Source organism: Oncorhynchus mykiss, chromosome 21, assembly GCF_057628025.1.
Source record: "Oncorhynchus mykiss isolate SJ-2025 chromosome 21, ASM5762802v1, whole genome shotgun sequence".
In the NCBI taxonomy this organism is placed as follows: domain Eukaryota; kingdom Metazoa; phylum Chordata; class Actinopteri; order Salmoniformes; family Salmonidae; genus Oncorhynchus; species Oncorhynchus mykiss.
The window spans coordinates 24,153,332-24,172,070 of record NC_143042.1 but is presented as its reverse complement, the minus strand read 5'-3'; the positions used below and the strand labels follow the sequence as shown (position 1 = coordinate 24,172,070).

At 42.5% G+C, this 18,739-nt stretch overlaps 1 protein-coding gene across 2 annotated transcripts in view; it reads right to left on the bottom strand.

Moving 5' to 3' along the window:
• LOC110500284 (TBC1 domain family member 22B) overlaps positions 1 to 18,739 on the bottom strand; it is a 185,691-nt gene that overhangs the window by 149,220 nt on the left and 17,732 nt on the right. For both annotated transcript variants that reach the window (XM_021577578.3, XM_090214318.1), the window contains exon 6: positions 8,097 to 8,167. In XM_021577578.3, the coding sequence (XP_021433253.2) occupies positions 8,097 to 8,167 (71 nt within the window). The remainder of the gene's footprint in view (positions 1 to 8,096; positions 8,168 to 18,739) is intronic.

Here is an 18,739-nt window from a genome sequence, read left to right as displayed (position 1 = left end):
ACACAAACCACAGGTAGGTAAATGAAAGTGTCATTCCTAAAATGAGGTGTCCTCCTGTCCAATTAAAAATCGACCCCTAATCCTACCATGTAACCCCATTAGTGAAGATGGGAGAGGAGAGTGGTCAAATCCAAGCAAATCTTCATCAAACTTACTTTTCGAACTATAAAGTGTGAATTTGTGCTCTTTTTTTTATTTTGTGAGTGTTTGTACATAGCCTTGTAGGTGTTATTTTTGGAGAGGATGTTGTGAGAATAATAGATAAGGCTGTGAGATGAGCTGGAGCACCTTGCTGTCTCCCTAGCTGCTGCCAGACTTTACATAATAAAGGGAAGAGAAAGTTTCCTCCACCAAGGTTAATGGATGGTGAACTGAGGGTCAACAAGGGAGAACACACACACACAGCCGAGGGAGGCACTGCACTTTATCAAGGTTTTTATAGGCCTGTAAATGTCTCCTACAGCATGCCGCAGTCTTTAAAACTACACAGTAAGAAACACAGGCAGGGGGAGCTACTTGGGGGGGTTTATGGTTGTGTTCGGTATCTGTGCCAAGGGTTGGAACTGGTTTCGAGAACAGAACCGAATAATTCAAGGGTGCCAATATATTTGACTACATCTGTACTTGTGAAAATTAGAAGAATCAATAGCCAGGCCCTTGCGAAAGTTTTGGAAGAGGAGAGAGTAAAACTATGAGGTGCTGACAGTCAGTAAGCTACTGTATTACAGCTGGCCAGCCGAGAAACATCTAAAGATCTCTTTAACTTGCTGGTGATTCCTTTCACCACTAATCGCTCTGTGAATCCATGGGCTGGCACCTGACACAAACAACCTGTTCTCCCACCGCTCTCCCTCAGAAAAAAAGAAGCCTATGGAATCAATTTAGGGATTAAATTAAATCTTTATTTTCTAGTGAGGAACTGACAAACAAAAAAAATGTCTACTTAGTAGAGTGCTGGGGAGGGTTGCTCAAGTCTGAACAGTATGTGTGTGTGCGCAGTAGGTTGTGAGAAGTCAGCAGGATGAAGAGAATTGATTTTGCAGGAAAACAATTGCGCCTCAAACGGTGACGGCAGCCCCCTCTGCTCCCACAGAGGCCTGACGAGTCATCGCTCTAGTTTAAAGATGATTCCCTGCTGTTTTAATTCTTATGTCAAAATCACAGATACACAAACACAGGACTAGATGCAGAAAGACACAAAAGAAGGATACCAAGAACACAGACAGAAACGCACATACCAACCCTCACCACACAGGGGGTTCAATAGCGTGCATCGATGTGGAGTGAGCTCGAGCTCTGGGTCTGAGTCAGGATGACAGATGAGCGAGCAGATGAAGGTGAGACAGGTGAACTAGATATGGCTGTGTGTGTGTGTGTGTGCCAGAGTTTTCTGTGCAGTAATTTAATTGTGGCACAGCGCGTAGAACGCCACCCTACCTCAAAATCAGTTTATTTGGAGTGATTTTATTTATTTTCTTTACATTTTTTACATGTTGCATGTTTTAGTGGTTTCTGTGAGAAGTACAGGCAGTGGGCATGATAGCCCAGGTGGGGGGTTACCAAGTTAATGTAGGCCTACCTGTTAGGTTAAATTCACTGTGATTATGCAAGTTTTTTTGGGACATAGCATCCTATTTATGAATTTTAACTAGTTAAAAGATTACATTTCGAATCTAGCTAATGATTAGCCCAATAGGGTAAATGCAAATAGGCAACCCCATGCTTCAGCTTATTTATTTATAGCCACTATGCTGCATCAGTTGTGCTACAGATGATAATGCTTATTGCTAATAGCATACCTGATAATATGGACCATGTTGTACCAAATAATTTTCTCAATATGTTAGGCTCATTTCTGGAGGTGGAAATTATATTTCAGATGGTGCCAGTACAATTTTATTTTCATTCGGTTTGGAGTAGTCCTTTTTAAAAAGCCACCTGAACTGAGCTTCTCAGTCTTTCTACATAAAAATCAGAGGCGTTTGTCCCTCACCAGAGACCGTTCAGAGACACGGGCCGTGATAGCACCTTTCTATCACCTGCTGTCTACCCTGTCCTTCATTGGCACCTCCATCATCAGTGTGCCAGTCTCAACATGGCAAACACTGAGGCACCAGGGCTTCCTGTAGCCTGAAATGGGACATAGTCCTGGCCTGAGGGGAGAAGTACTCAATGGCATGGTGCCTCTCGCCCACCCAAGCAAGACACTAAATGACTCAAAAATGGTATGCATCTAAATGGTCATAAAGTTGTGTTTGTACTAGAGTTAAGCTTGTTATATCTGCTACTTTTCTGGCTTAGTGGCACTGAGTTATTTTGAGTGCAGAGATATGATTTTCTATATACAGTTTCTACATGGGTCATTGCATATGAAAATCAACTAATAAAAAAAATGGCTTAGGAAAAAGACCCTCGATTTGATATAGAATGACCCATAGGCCTATATGCTACAGCTAACATGCTGTGCTGACTATGGGGCCTACACTAGGCTATATATCACATCTGGCCTTGCAGCCACATCAATACCACAAAGCCAGTTAGCTGCTACTTTACCAGCACTTAACATTTAACAATTCTGCTCCATTAGGAAAGTGTACACATTGCCACGGGCGGCTTAGCCATTCTTATCACCGAAAATCCACTTAATTGACTCCCTCCAGGCACTGGAACGCAAGTGGACGATTCTTCTTTAAAAAGCTTCTTATTCATTATTCCAGAAACACTTATTATTTTTCACAGAGCCGGAAGCTGAAGTTCTCTCTGTGTCTTATGGTACAGACAGACAGAGACGAGTCTAAACATAACTGTAGCGTATAGAGATATCACCCAGGGAGAGGTAGAATGACGAGAATATAAAAAGGGCTCATTCACTGTTTTCTTACCTTATAATTACCTCCGTTTCCTAATAATGATTGAGACAGTTATGTATAATTTGTGCAGTCAGGTGATAAAATGCAACTGGGGGGGGGGGATAGTATGGGTGGTGATGCTGCATTAAAATGTATTAACAACCTAGAATGCCTGATTGTCTCTTTCAGAGGAGGTAATACAGCTAGCACTAACCAGCCTCTGGAAAGGAATAAATTGAATATCCACGGCACGGTCGGGAGCAGAGAAGGTCACAGGGGACGCGCCGAGAGTGAAGTTTTATTATGTGGCTCCAAGTTTATGGAATAGCGGTAGAGGGTGGAGAATAGATTCTCAGAGCCTCTCCTGTCTATCGCAGACCGCATCTTGACAGAGAGGATTTAAAGGTCAGGGGAGTGTTCAGATATCCCAGGATCCTTCGGGGGAGGATAGGGATGGCATGTTGCAGGGATTAGGCATCTCTTTCTGTCTCCTCCCTTTCCATTTTTTTTTCAAACCACAAACACTTGCATCTCTCGTGTGTCTGTTGTGCAGTATAGGCCTATATTAAAAATTTGGTGGGACAAGGCTGGGGGTCTAAGGGAACCTATCAACTATCCCAGAAACCCAAGCCGTTGAGAGCTAACAGCACAACCTGATATTGGATTGGGATATTGATGACTAATCTGAATCTGATAGCCATATTGTAGCGATGTGCCACCATCATCAGCAAAATAATAGGTGATTCGTTTAGAGGCAAAGCACAGATAGAGTGCAATGTACTGTAACCCCATTACTTCCCTAAAGTTTCCAATACACACCATGTCCTATCCTGCTAAGCATTCAAAATGTAATGAGTACTTTTGGGTATCAGGGAAAATACTTTTTTTTTGTAAGAATGTGTTGAAGTAAAAGTAAAAATTGTGAAAAATAGTAAAGTACAGACACCCCAAAAAAGAACTTATGTAGTACTTTAAAGTATTTTTACTAAAGTACTTTACACCACTGCATCTCAGCCCCTCAGAACCGAACTGGGGACCTCTGACACTAATTTGTGTTGACAACAAAAATCTTTGCCGTACCCCTAGGCAATTTAATGAGCTATTGTCTGTGGGACATTAACTACACACAGCAATTAATGTGAAAGTCACACCACTCAAAGTAATGCTCCACACACTGAAGTGATCACCAGACTGAAGTCACTCACTAGTTGGGTCACTGTAAACTGCAACAATAGCTTAATGAGTAAACATTCTGTATCGTGAATACATTATTTGTGCCTGGCAATTAATTTCTAAATGGAGGTAAAGAGCGTTATTAATCTCCATGAATCACAGGGAGAGAGAAAGAGAGACAGACAAAGAGAGAGCGCACCCGAGAGAGAGAGTAGAGAGCACGCGAGAGAGACAGAAGAGAGACATAGAAGAGAGACAGAAGAGAGCACGCGAGACAGAAAGACAGAGCGAGACAGCGCATGAGAGAGCAAGAGAGAGGAGACAGCGCGTGAGTGAGCGAGACGGAACGAGACGGAGAGAGTGAGAGCGAGCGCCGGAGAGAGCGAGAGCGAGCGCCGGAGAGAGCGAGAGCGAGCGGCGGAGAGAGCGACAGCGAGCGCCGGGGAGAGCGAGCGAGGGCCAGAGAGAGCGAGAGCGAGCGAGGGCCAGAGAGAGCGAGAGCGAGCGAGGGCCAGAGAGAGCGAGCAAGGGCCAGAGAGAGCGAGCGAGGGCCAGAGAGAGCGAGCGAGGGCCAGAGAGAGCGAGCGAGGGCCAGAGAGAGCGAGCGAGGGCCAGAGAGAGCGAGCGAGGGCCAGAGAGAGCGAGTGAGGGCCAGAGAGAGCGAGCGAGGGCCAGAGAGAGCGCCTGGGAGAAAACTGACAAGATGGTTTTAGGGTGTTTTCACACATGGTGCCTTTCAGACCATTTTTGTTAACAAAATGAATGGTCCCTTTCAGACAATTTGTGAACACTCCAAAGGAACTCAAAAGAGCCTCTGAATGTGAACACAAAGCTCCACACGTTCTCTCGTAATTATTCTTGACTCGGCTACTGCAACACCGTTTTCCCTGCCATAACCCCTCACATTGGTGCCAGAGACGATGATGTACAGGTTCACAGAAGAAACGTGTGCCGTTTTTGAAAATTGATTAGCGATTGTCATGAATGCACAGAAATTCCAAAATGTGTGTGGAGTTTTGTACTGACACAATGTTCAGATAATTATTTTGCAATATGTTATCTATAGAGCTTCATGAGCTGTTTATTTGATTGTGAGGTTTGAATCGTGTGAGAAGAGAACATATTTGGTGACAATCACAACATATGGTACATAATCAATGCAGGCTCTTAAAGGGGCAGCAGCCTACATTGGGTGTTACATTTTCAATTACAGCATTATGTAATTAAGCAATAATACGAGGCCACAATAGCCACCAGAGCCATGGTAAAAATATCATAACACATGGACTCGAGTGTAGAATTGCTTTTATACAACAGGTTACTAGCATTAAAAAACAAGATTCTTTCCCAAACCATAAATTGTTCAACAAAATGTGATGCTATATTCACTAACGCTAGTTCTCCAAGTGCAATTTTAGCATTCTCTGGTCATTAGCTCTATTCATACTGACTGCCATGTAAAGCAAAGTCACCCGAGAGCTGGTTGACATTCCAGAACTTTGCAGGTTGCTATGGCAAAAAAAGGATTGATATGGAGGCTCCTCCCCACCATTGCTAGCTGGCCAACTACACAGCTAACACAATCACTTTAGACTGAAGCAGGAAAGATAGCAAAGTAGCTGCATTTCATTTCAATAGTTCCTTTATTGACATTTCTTTGTATACAGTGCCTTGCGAAAGTATTCGGCCCCCTTGAACTTTGCGACCTTTTGCCACATTTCAGGCTTCAAACATAAAGATATAAAACTGTATTTTTTTGTGAAGAATTAACAACAAGTGGGACACAATCATGAAGTGGAACGACATTTATTGGATATTTCAAACTTTTTTAACAAATCAAAAACTGAAAAATTGGGCTTGCAAAATTATTCAGCCCCTTTACTTTCAGTGCAGCAAACTCTCTCCAGAAGTTCAGTGAGGATCTCTGAATGATCCAATGTTGACCTAAATGACTAATGATGATAAATACAATCCACTTGTGTGTAATCAAGTCTCCGTATAAATGCACCTACACTGTGATAGTCTCAGAGGTCCGTTAAAAGCGCAGAGAGCATCATGAAGAACAAGGAACACACCAGGCAGGTCCGAGATACTGTTGTGAAGAAGTTTAAAGCCGGATTTGGATACAAAAAGATTTCCCAAGCTTTAAACATCCCAAGGAGCACTGTGCAAGCGATAATATTAAAATGGAAGGAGTATCAGACCACTGCAAATATACCATAAAAAGTGTTGTTTAAAGTTTGCCACAAGCCACCTGGGAGACACACCAAACATGTGGAAGAAGGTGCTCTGGTCAGATGAAACCAAAATTTTAGTTTTTGGCAACAATGCAAAACGTTATGTTTGGAGTAAAAGCAACACAGCTGAACACACCATCCCCACTGTCAAACATGGTGGTGGCAGCATCATGGTTTGGGCCTGCTTTTCTTCAGCAGGGACAGGGAAGATGGTTAAAATTGATGGGAAGATGGATGGAGCCAAATACAGGACCATTCTGGAAGAAAACCTGATGGAGTCTGCAAAAGACCTGAGACTGGGACGGAGATTTGTCTTCCAACAAGACAATGATCCAAAACATAAAGCAAAATCTACAATGGAATGGTTCAAAAATAAACATATCCAGGTGTTAGAATGGCCAAGTCAAAGTCCAGACCTGAATCCAATCGAGAATCTGTGGAAAGAACTGAAAACTGCTGTTCACAAATGCTCTCCATCCAACCTCACTGTGCTCGAGCTGTTTTGCAAGGAGGAATGGGAAAACATTTCAGTCTCTCGATGTGCAAAACTGATAGAGACATACCCCAAGCGACTTACAGCTGTAATCGCAGCAAAAGGTGGCGCTACAAAGTATTAACTTAAGGGGGCTGAATAATTTTGCACGCCCAATTTTTCAGTTTTTGATTTGTTAAAAAAGTTTGAAACATCCAATAAATGTCGTTCCACTTCATGATTGTGTCCCACTTGTTGTTGATTATTCACAAAAAAATACAGTTTTATATCTTTATGTTTGAAGCCTGAAATGTGGCAAAAGGTCACAAAGTTCAAGGGGGCCGAATACTTTCGCAAGGCACTGTATATCCATAAAAACTATGCAGATTCCATGATTTCGACTGGCTGAGAAAAGGTGTCTGTCTGTCTCGTCCAGACTCCCAACAGGTTCATTATTATAGCACAGTGAAGATCGAATTTCAATATTGCAAATGTCTAGAAGCTTTTTACAGTGGAGATAAAGTTTATAAGTTGCACGGCTAGGCAGAGGAAAAAGTGGATCTGTAAAAGTAGTAGTGCGTTGCTAGGTAACAACGTAAACAATGGCACTTTTTATGAATGTGGCCATGTGCATGTTGCCTTGTATATCATGGGCAGGATAGGCTCTAACAATGGGAATTCCAAACCACCTGTAGTAACTAAGCAATAATACATGAGACGTCATGTGTTATGACAATTGTATCATGGCTGTGATGTGGTCATAGCCACAAGGGAAAGATCATTAAATTGGACTGAGATTGTTTTTTTTAGGGGGGGGGGGGTCACATATAGTCCTCTTTAATGTGAACTCTGGGGTAAAAACTTTGAATGAGGACTCAACTCTTTTGCCAGTTCACTTCACCTATTTTGTGAGTCCTCTTTGCATTCACATTGTTATGTTAAGGAACCAAGATCATTTTCCAACATTTACTCAATGCAAAGTGCTGAACAAGCCATTTAATCAGAATGTGCTATCGGGCAGCTAGATATACCTACTTACATTTTGGAAGCTAATAGATTGCGTTTAGTTAAAATATGAGACATAATAATTGTAATCAGAAGATACTATTAACATGTACATTTGATTAGACACCTTAGGTAGGCTAAGCCCCCCCCTCCCCTCTCGAAGATGGTCTCAGTTCGGTTTGCATCGGGGGCTCTTCTCTTTTGAGGGGTCTGAGTTCTTTATGAGTGTTCAAACTACACACAGAAAATTGACAGAGTTCACAAAAATTGTCTGAAAGGGATCAAGGGTGAAAACACCCTTAAAGACGACTGAGAACATTCTTTTAAAAGAGGACTGTGTGTGAACACACCCTTACTTACCGATAGGAGCTTCCACGTGATTGGACGAACCTGGCGAGGAATTCCAGACCAGCTCAACTTTCGTAATTCCTCTGAAAGGGGAACAGGCAGAGAATTACATTATGACACTTTCAAAGAATATTCAAGACCACTGAGATTCTTTGCCTGAAGAAAGCAAAAGAAAAGAGAATAATTAAATAAACACAAATGTCAACAATTCCATATTCCACTACTAAGCCTTAGGATACAGATAAGCCTACAGCATCAGCCTAATGCATTTATCATGTTTGCTTCGGGGGGAAACATATTTCCTGGAAAGACAGCGACACCCATATTTACTGTATAGCCTATTTCCCCCAAATATTCAGAATTCCCAACACCTACAGAGATCATGATGCCAGAAAATGAACCCAAAACATATGGTCGCTCTAGAGGAAAACATATTTCCTTGAAAGACGGCTAGCATGCAGATTTCTGAATTGCTGTATATTTTTCCCACATTCCCTGATATCCAACACATACAGGCATTGGGGTGCCAGGAAATGAATTCCAAACCCAAAGCTTCTCCTCACTGTCTCTGACTTCCATAACATTAGAATTTGATGGGTTTAAAGAGGTTTCCCACCACATTGTCAGGAGGCCGGGGTCTGGGGCCCACGAGCGTTAATGTGAATAAATCTCACAGAGAGGTGCAAATTGGACTTTTAAATTGGGAAAGATGAGCTCCCTCTGGGACTATAAAACCACCAAAAAAATTGTTTATGCTGGATTCTTCACATAGGTTGCAAATTGGGACACAGCCAATGTAGTGCACTTTTGACCAGGGCCCATTAGTGCACTGGTCTAAAGCAGTGTACTACTGTATATAGGAAATGGGGTGTCATTTGGGATGGATGCAGCCATGGTTTAACGCTGGATACTTTCACAATATGTCCACTGCATACTTCAAACTCTGAGAGAGTGGACAGTGCTAAATTGGGCATAAAAACACCCCTATTTGAAGAGGAAAGGTCTTTATTTCCATTTCCTGTTGACAACATGGACACCTATGCTGGCTACTCTACCCATTGACTACTGTAGATATGATGAGTATTATCATAACAAAAAGACTGACTGAGGAAACTGGCTGAGTACATAGCAGAGGAACATTTACATATTCAGAACAGGACAATCAGAAATGAGCTAGATAGCGTTCCTATCACAAAATAAAAGCATGACATTGATTGGGGACTTGCTAGCTGAATAGTTTTGCTTTGTACATAATTTTATAGTTCTATGGTTTGTGCACTACTCTACAGAAACCTAAAGAAATATGACCATGAACAATTTCTCTTCACTTGATGAGTCCTTGAACATACATGCATATAGCAGTGAATGCACATGAGGTACAACAATTGTTTGCATTAGTCTGTGCACTAAACTATAGGAACCTTTAGATAGAGATATGACATTGAACCATCTCTCAACTCAGAGAGCCCTTGTAGATATATATATATATATATATAGAGAGAGAGAGAGAGATATGGAGATCCTATTGAATTGCAGTGAATTCTCAGTATTGCTATAGTTTGCAACTAGATTCAGCTGTGAGAAGATTTTTGTTGGAGTGGATGGAACATAATTAAAATAATTTACGCTCTGCAAATTGAACACAACTAAACCTAAAAATAGATTTTATTTTAAAATAATAATTTCATAGCTTGCTTATATTGACACACGATAACTCTTTTTGTATTCGTGGAAATACTTGAGAATACTTGATTTCCTAAACTAAACAAATTTTGGGCTGAATTACTGGCGGGACGGTAAAGCTAAATAAAATCTAAATAAAATCACTGGCGGTACGGTTTTGCTAGCGGGCCAACTGTTGCCGACCCCTGCCCTATACAGTACCCTACTTTTAGCCAGAGCCCTGTTGGCTATGGTAAAAAGTAGTGCACTATAAAATGGAATACTAGGATGCCATTTGGGACGCACACAAGACCTTCACCGGTGTCATTCAGCCATAATTCATAAATGGCCATGCATCGAGCCTCGCTTCAGCCTAACTAAAGTTTAGGACTGTATCATTAACATTCCGCTTGCCTATTCCAATCCAAATTCAACAAGAATCTCTTCAGTGTAATTGCATATTGTGCATTGTTTCACTCGTGTTAGGAGAGCGGGGGAAACTGATTTGAGTGTAAATGAGATGACACCGGCAGGCAAAACACCGCTTCCTCTTCCCCTCCCCCACAACACCTCCCCATCCATCCATCCCTCCCACTCTACCTCCCTCCATGTAAAAACAGAAGCATCTCCGACTTAGGCCTAACCTCGACTCTTGTTCAGAACGCTGGCATGAAATTGGTACAACACAGCAGACATATTGATTAGTTCCAAATTACTTTGCCCGGCAGTTCTAAAACAAACGCAATAGAGTGTTGTGTTACTGACAGATATTGCAATGGGAAATGTTGGCATGTTCTAAACAGGAAAGGCCTAGATTAGTCCATTGGCTAAATCAAGCATCCACTTATACAATTACTAATACGTTGTATAGCCTATCACTAATGCTTTGTATACCATCGCCACTTAGGCTAAACAACATTCTGAGCATGTTCGTTTTTACATTTATTTATCATTTTATTTATTATTTTCATTCCCATTGAGATTCAAAACCATTTTCAAGGCCTCCTGAGTGGCGCAGAGATCTAAGGCACTGCATCGCAGTGCTAGCTGTGCCACTAGAGATTCTGGGTTCGAGTCCAGGCTCTGTCGCAGCTGACCGGGAGACCCATGAGACAGTGCACAATTGGCCCAGCGCCGTCTAGGTAAGGGGAGGGTTTGGCCGGCAGGGATGTCCTTGTACCATCGCGCACTAGCGACTCCTGTGGCGGGCATTGTGCAGTGCAGGCGTACGGTGTTTCCTCCGACACATTGGTGTGGCTGGCTTCCGGGTTAAGTGGGCATTGGTTGGGTTGTGTTTCAGAAGACGCACAGCTCTCGACCTTCGCCTCTCCCGAGTCCATAAAGGAGTTGCAGCGATGAGACAAGACTGTAACTACCAACTGGATACCACTAAATTGGAGCGAAAACTGGGTAAAAAAATTAAATTAAAAAAAGATAACGTTTTTCAGAAGGGAGCAAGAAATCAAGCATTTATTAGATATACACCATATAAAATCAACAACACAGTGACGGTAGGCATAGGATAAAGGCCATAGGACATAGCAATTGATCTATATTTCCTCTCTGTATCTCCAGGGTCTCGACTGACATAGATTCTATAGTGAATCACAGCCCACAGAACACTATGGTCGCGTCCCAATAATCTCGCCTTCCTCCTGAAGTGTGCAATCGTAACTGACATTAACCTCACGGTGGGGAGAGAGAGTTGTACACAGCCTTATACACTTTCTCTCCTCGATGATCTCCAAAGACAACCGTTCTCATGGCCATACGTGCAAGGCTTCAGTGTTTGGGAGGGCTGGAGGCCAGACATTTACCTGGCACCAGCTGGCCAGCAGTGTGAGAGCATCTGCCTGCTGCAGCCATACATCACAGGAGGAATATCACCGAACATGACGGAACACACCCTCTGTGCTCGCTGCATTTTAAAAACACTACTCGAAACTGACAAAGGTGGCCGCAGCTGGAAAAATCCAAACTGGGAAAATCTCAAATTACATTCTGTTCACGCATAGGGATTAGGTCAAAAGTACTGCACTACATGGGTCCCCTCTGATTGAAAGAAGTGCACTAACAGTTGAAAATGAGTGCACTATAAAAGGTTATAGAATGTAATTTAAGATGCGGTCTGCATGTCCCTTTAACATCCTCTCCCTAGCTGACTCAGTCAGATAACTGATGAGGAAATTCCATCTGAAGCTCCTGCTACATGGGGAAGGAAACAACACGACCTTGCTCAGTTTCCTAGAGCCAGGTCTTAAAATTGCAAATGCTGTTTCATTACTGGCCGGAGCTGTCTTGTTTCTCAGAAAACAGGGCTTTTTCAAGAATGTATCACATGTTCATTAGAATAAAATAGCAAAGCCTGAAGCACTAGATGAACAAGGTCCCTGGGGACGTGGAACAAGGTCCCTGGGGACGTGGAACAAGGTCCCTGGGGACGTGGAACAAGGTCCCTGGGGACGTGGAACAAGGTCCCTGGGGACGTGGAACAAGGTCCCTGGGGACGTGAAACAAGGTCTCTGGGGACGTGAAACAAGGTCTCTGGGGACGTGAAACAAGGTCTCTGGGGACGTGAAACAAGGTCTCTGGGGACGTGAAACAAGGTCTCTGGGGACGTGAAACAAGGTCTCTGGGGACGTGAAACAAGGTCTCTGAGGACGTGAAACAAGGTCTCTGGGGACGTGGACCCAGAGCTAAATCAAATCAGAAGTCTCAGAGCCCTGTGTGAGATTATGAGGGGAAAGCACAGTGTGAAGCACGTCAGTCAGCATTGTGATTGTGTCTGAGCTATGAGGCTAATCTAAGAGAAACAGAGGAAAGGCGTATCCTGGACAGGGTGATAAAGGCCAAGTCAAATGAAAATGCCAGCACAGACTACGAATGACAAATAGAATATACTGTAGGCCTATTTATTCTAAAGAGAGGGGGGGTGACTCAGTCAGGCTACGAACTCTGGAATCACAAACACAGATAGTTAAGACATGGAAAATGTGTAGTATTGCAGGAAATAACCTTTAAAAACAGCAATACTCTGCCCCATGCAAAATGTGTAAAATTGGTTGGAAATTAGCTTTAAAACTGCAAAACACAACAACAGAAAAAGAGAAAAAAAAGGGGGGGTTGTAGAATTGCAGAATAAAATGAGTTTTAAAACAACCACCACTGGCCATGCCCCCCCCCCCCCCCCCCCCCCCCCACACTAACATTTCCACCACTGCTGAAAAATCCTAGGGGAAACACTATGTTATGTCATAGACTCTCTCTCTCCCTGAGACCACTTCCTATCATATCCCAGTCCTTAGACTAGAGTTAATGGTTTATTCATGAGCTCACACCGGACAGGTCTTGGCTACAGTACAGTTTCACTTGTGGCCACGCCGGTACTTTGTAACATCGTGTACCTCCCGTTTAAGCATTGTGACAACTGTATCCCTATGGGTGAAGTTGAATTAATGGATGCTAAATACCTTAAAAATATGGCCATGTTTATAATGTACTGTACAATCCCAACACAGATTGTGTTGTTTCATTCTCCAGCTGGAGAGTCAAGTGCTTGGATTTGAGTCCAAAAAGAGGAATATAATAAAATATATAGAAAAGGCAAGACAGGCCATTTATCAAGGAAGATGAGAGCTGTCAGTCTGTGTGCTGACTGAGTGAGGTAGTCAGTTGGGAAGCTGGAGCCATGCACGATTCAAACACTACTCAGACGGAGAGGGGGCAATGGGGCGGACAGACAGCCAAGAGGTCCTCACACACAGCTCACATTCACAGACTCACACACAACCAAAAAGCGTAGAAAACACCCATCAATAAGCAAACACCTCACTCAACTTCTTCTGACTGACTCCCCTGTTGCCACAAATCCACTACAGCCCCCTATTTTCAACAAATACCAAAACATAGCCCTCTCTTGAATAAAAACATGTCAACAACACAAAACAAACACTTACTTAATAAAGTGATACGCTATAATATCAGACAGCGACAGCAGATCCCGTAGGCCTATTTCTATCACGGCCGACAACAACCCAATAAAGAAACATCCCCAGCAACATCCCGATACACTCCGATGTAGGCCTGTATAGGCCTGTATAGGCCTGTAAAACTAAAGGTGGACAGGCTACAATCTCAGTGGCAGGCAGATCCCCTTTTCTTCAAACGCAGGGGCCCAAGACAACATCCCCAGCAGATAAACTAGGGCCTATCTCCACATCATCACTATCATGGCTAACAGGGATGTCATCCGGCCTGACGCATTTATGCGGCGCTGTAAAAGTTTTAGCTGATGCTCTAAACCTTAAGCACTATGTCTGTCTGTGTGAGAGGCAGAGTACAGTGCTGTTAACTCAGGTAAAGGACGAAGAGACAAGCAGCTGGTGACGACAGGCTCGTGAACTAATAGGAGTCTTGTAAAAAGATACTCCTCCATATTACCACCTGGATTCTGGACGATGGAATGTACTCTACATCCCAAATGGTACCCTACTCTCTATAAAGTGCACTACTTTTGACCCAAGCATATATAGCACACTAGGCCTATATAGGGTATAGGGTTCCATTTGGGACGTAGCCATGGTGAGATATAGTGCAGATGACTGGGGAGTGAATGGTACAGTAAGGACCCTGTCAACTCCCCCCTAGCCCGGCCTCTCAAAGTCACTGCAGAGAGAGGTGGTCGGCTTCTTAAACTGATTGCATTATAAATTCCCCTACTTCTTATAAATGATCCTACTTCTCTCATGATGTTAACAACGTACAATATTCTAATTTCAGATGACACTTTTAAAAAACTTTTTTGAACTTCTCCCTAGTCTCTAAAGTGTGTGTGATGCCAGCTTTTTAATGAGGTTGAGTAAAATCAAAAGTTTTAGTGCCAGTTTTGAGGCAGGGATTATGAGGAAGCCACCAGATCTCTATATTGGTTGTGATTTGGCTCATGGGGAGTTCACAGTCAGTCTTTGTTCTACTATGGGAAGACCAAGTTCTGCATGGCTGCCATTGAACCACACAGTAATCTAGTGAATCATACTTTTTCACTTTTTCCACATTTTGTCACGTTACAGCTTTATTCTAAAATTTTTTTTTTTTTTTATTCCCCTCATCAATCTACACACAATACCCCATAATGACAAAGCAAAAAGAGGATTTTAGACATTTTTGCTTATTTATTCAAAATAAAAAACTTAAAAATCACATTTACGTAAGTACTCAGACCATTTACTCAGTACTTTGTAGAAGCACTTTTGACAGCGATTACAGCCTCGAGTCTTCTTAGGTATGACGCTACAAGCTTGGCACACCAGTTTTTTTCAGGTCTCTTCAGAGATATTCTATTGGGTTCATGTCCGGGCTCTGGCTGGGCCACTCAAGGACACTCAGAGACTTGTCCCGAAGCCACTCCTGCGTTGTCTTGTCTGTGTGCTTAGGGTTGTTGTCCTGTTGGAAGGTGAACCTTCTCCTCAGTCTGAGGTCCTGAGCGCTCTAGAGCAGGTTTGCATCAAGGATCTCTCTGTACTTTTCTTTGTTCATCTCTTCCTCTTCCTCTAACCTGACTAGACTCCCAGTCCCTGCAGCTGAAAAACATCCCCACAGCATGATGCTGCCACCACCATGCTTCACCGTAGGGATGGTGCAACGTTTCCCCTAGAACTTACGGTTGGCATTCAAGCCAAAGAGTTCAATGTTGGTTTCATCAGACCAGAGAAATTTTGTTTCTCATGGTCTGAGAGTCCTTTAGGTTCCTTTTGGCAAACTCCAAGCGGGCTGTCATGTGCTTTTTACTAAGGAGTGGCTTCCGTCTGGCCACTCTACCGTAAAGTCCTGATTGGTGGAGTGCTGCAGAGATGGTTGTCCTTCTGGAAGTTTCTCCCATCTCCACAGCGAAACTCTGGAGCACTGTCAGAGTGAACATTCTTGGTCACCTCCCTGATTGCTCAGTTTGGCCGGGTGGCCAGCTCTAGGAAGAGTCTTGGTGGTTAAAAATGTATTCCATTTAAGAATGATGGAGGCCACTGTGTTCTTGGGGACCTTCAATGCTGCAGAAATGTTTTGGTACCCTTCCCCAGATCTGTGCCGACACAACCCTGTCTCGGAGCTCTAGGACAATTCCTTCGACCTCATGACTAGGTTTTTGCTTTGACTGTCAACATTGGAACCTTATATAGACAGGTGTGTGCCTTTCCAAATCATGTCCAATCAATTGAATTTACCACTGGTGGACTCCAATCAAGTTGTAGAAACATCTCAAGGATGATCAATGAAAACGGGATGAACTGGAGCTCAATTTCGAGGCTCATTGCCGAGGGTCTGAATACTTATGCAAATAAGGTATTTTTGTTTTTTATTTGTATAAAATGTCTTAACATTATTAAAAACCTATTTTCCCTTTGTCATTATGGGGTATTGTGTGTAGAATGATGAGGGAGGGAAAGTATTTAATACATTTTAGAATAAGGCTGTAACGTAACAAAATGTGCGAAAAGTCAAGTGGTCTGAATACTTTCCGAATGCACTGTAAATTATGACGACTGGTTTTCATGCAAACTTTTTCATTGAGAGGTACTGCAACAAACATCTCAGTTAGATGTAAAATTGTGCGACTATTATCTGCTCGGCTAAAATGTAAAAAGAGTCATCTTAGATTAATTCAGACTATTTTGAGGAAGTGTATGTATACAGCGTCTCAAAATGGACAAACAGTACTATTGCCGCTTTTTTCTCGTTTCTCAAGCGAAGGTCTTTTAAGGTAATATGCGAGCACACCAGTTCGATTCGCCAATAGGCAGCAGCTTTTAGACACACTTTCCTAAGAAGCTCGTCAGCCACTGAGTACTGCATAAGTTCAACTGGGGAAAAATTCCATCTTTGGTGGCCAGAGGCCTTTCAAGTCTGGATTCCTCCAATGGGATGAAAAGCTGTTGATAAAGTCGAAAGGACACAAACACACTAAAAGCAACTCAAGTTGGTGCTCTACAGCAGTTAGGAACTTAGGCCTACTTCAGAGTAGCCTTAACATATTACTGGCCTGGACAGGTAAAAACAACTTGTATTGGTTACCATACGCCTGACTTTGTGTGCTAAGTAATAACGCACAAAGGAATTAGCAATCAGAAGAGGGAGACAACTGGCACTTGAGGGCCTGCCTGGTGAGACCAGCTACAGTTGAGCAGCTTTCGGCCTAGGGCATCGCCATGAGAGACATAATCATCACAGTACTTGTCATTTGGCCTCTGGTCTGAAATGAACACTGAGGTCTGTGAAATGCTGTACCACACCAGACAGAAACTTGAGCTACTATAGTGGTTCAACTTTGCAAAATTGAGATGCTGTTAATGTTTTTGCGGGATGAGTGTCTTTCGCTCCTACTCTACGGTCCACTCTCCAGGGTATTCATCATTGGATGATCGTCTTAATAGACAACTTAACTAAACTCTGAGACTTTTTCATAGAAAACCATATTTTGGAGGATCATACTTTCATCTAATTTTCATACACACTGGAGAAATACATCAGAAACGCAGTCCCAGTACAGATTTTCAACAAAATGTCAGAATTGAGTTGAATTAGATGCCCACTTTGAGTTCTGATGTCAACTGAGGGCACACAGTCAATGTATTGTAATGTTTTAAAATTTGTATAAACCGCCTTAATTTTGCTGGAACCCAGGAAGAGTAGCTGCTGCCTTGACAGCAGCTAATGGGGATCCATAATAAATACAAATGTTTCTGTCAGAAGGCAGGGAGGGGCAGAACTAGCCTAACTTTCCTCTTCCAAAGAGGATATATTTTATCCCAAAAAAAAGGAGGTTAGATTAAGATAATGATTCATGTCTGTGTCTGGAATGGCAGCCTATTTTTCATAGGCCTATATTGCACAACTTTTGACCAGGTGCCATTTCAGACACATCCCCATGCACAGTATTTTTATCAGTTATCAATCAGTGCTTAGCTAGACCCCTGCCTGAGGCCAGGGAGGTTCAGTTGGGTAAACTCCAAAGCAGGATCAATGAGTTAGCCAGCTATCTTTGATAATAAAGCTCAACTTAGATATGCGTTTTAAGCTGTTGAATCAATTAGTCCAGGGGTTCCCAACCTTTTTTCCCCAGGGCACCCTTTTTCACCTTTGAAAAATGTCACACCCTCCCAGCTTTCTTATTATTAATGTTTATTGAGATAGCCTTTATTAAAAATACTTTCAGCTTGATTGTTTAATTCGAGGGACGTAGGAAACTTTTGTTTTGAAGCTAATTTAATGCAATTGTACATAGTCTAAACAGACTCATGATTTATTTTAGGTAGGCTATCATACATTACAATTATAAATGGATAAGAAAAATAAAGTGCAGACCAGATTTAAACAAATTGTATTCCGCTACCAAATATGTTTTATGATCATTTATATTAACCCTCAATTTAATTATACATGATGTTTTACAGATATTGACTAGATGAATTGATAGCGACAGAGTCACACATTGTATTACAATACTTCCCATGCAAAGTCAATTTGTTTTTACTCCTCCACTTTATAGAGTCGTATCTCCGATTCTGAATGTCAGAGACAAATCAAAAAGATATCCCCATGTGCAGAGTCGCGTTTTCCTCGGGCAAATCAAGGAAGGCCCCGCACCTACACACGAAACGTTGGTGCCCCCTAGGTTGGGAACCCCTGAATTAGACCGTGCCCACCCATTTCAAGCTTATATTTCCAAAACCAAATCAAAATATTTAGTTTGCTTGCTAACCCCATGGACTTTGCTTTGTAGTATACCCCTCTGGTTCAGAAGAAACCTAGCCTGGTGACTTCTGTGACCTCATTGGGTCCCAAAATTAGGCTATTTTCAATGCTAACTTTGCATTCAACCTACTACGTAAAGCACAGGGTACATAAACATTTTGACAGATGGAATTTCATGACTTTTCCATTATTTTTAACCAAATTACCAAGACCAACAATTGGAGGCATCTCTACGCAAGTATACATTTCTT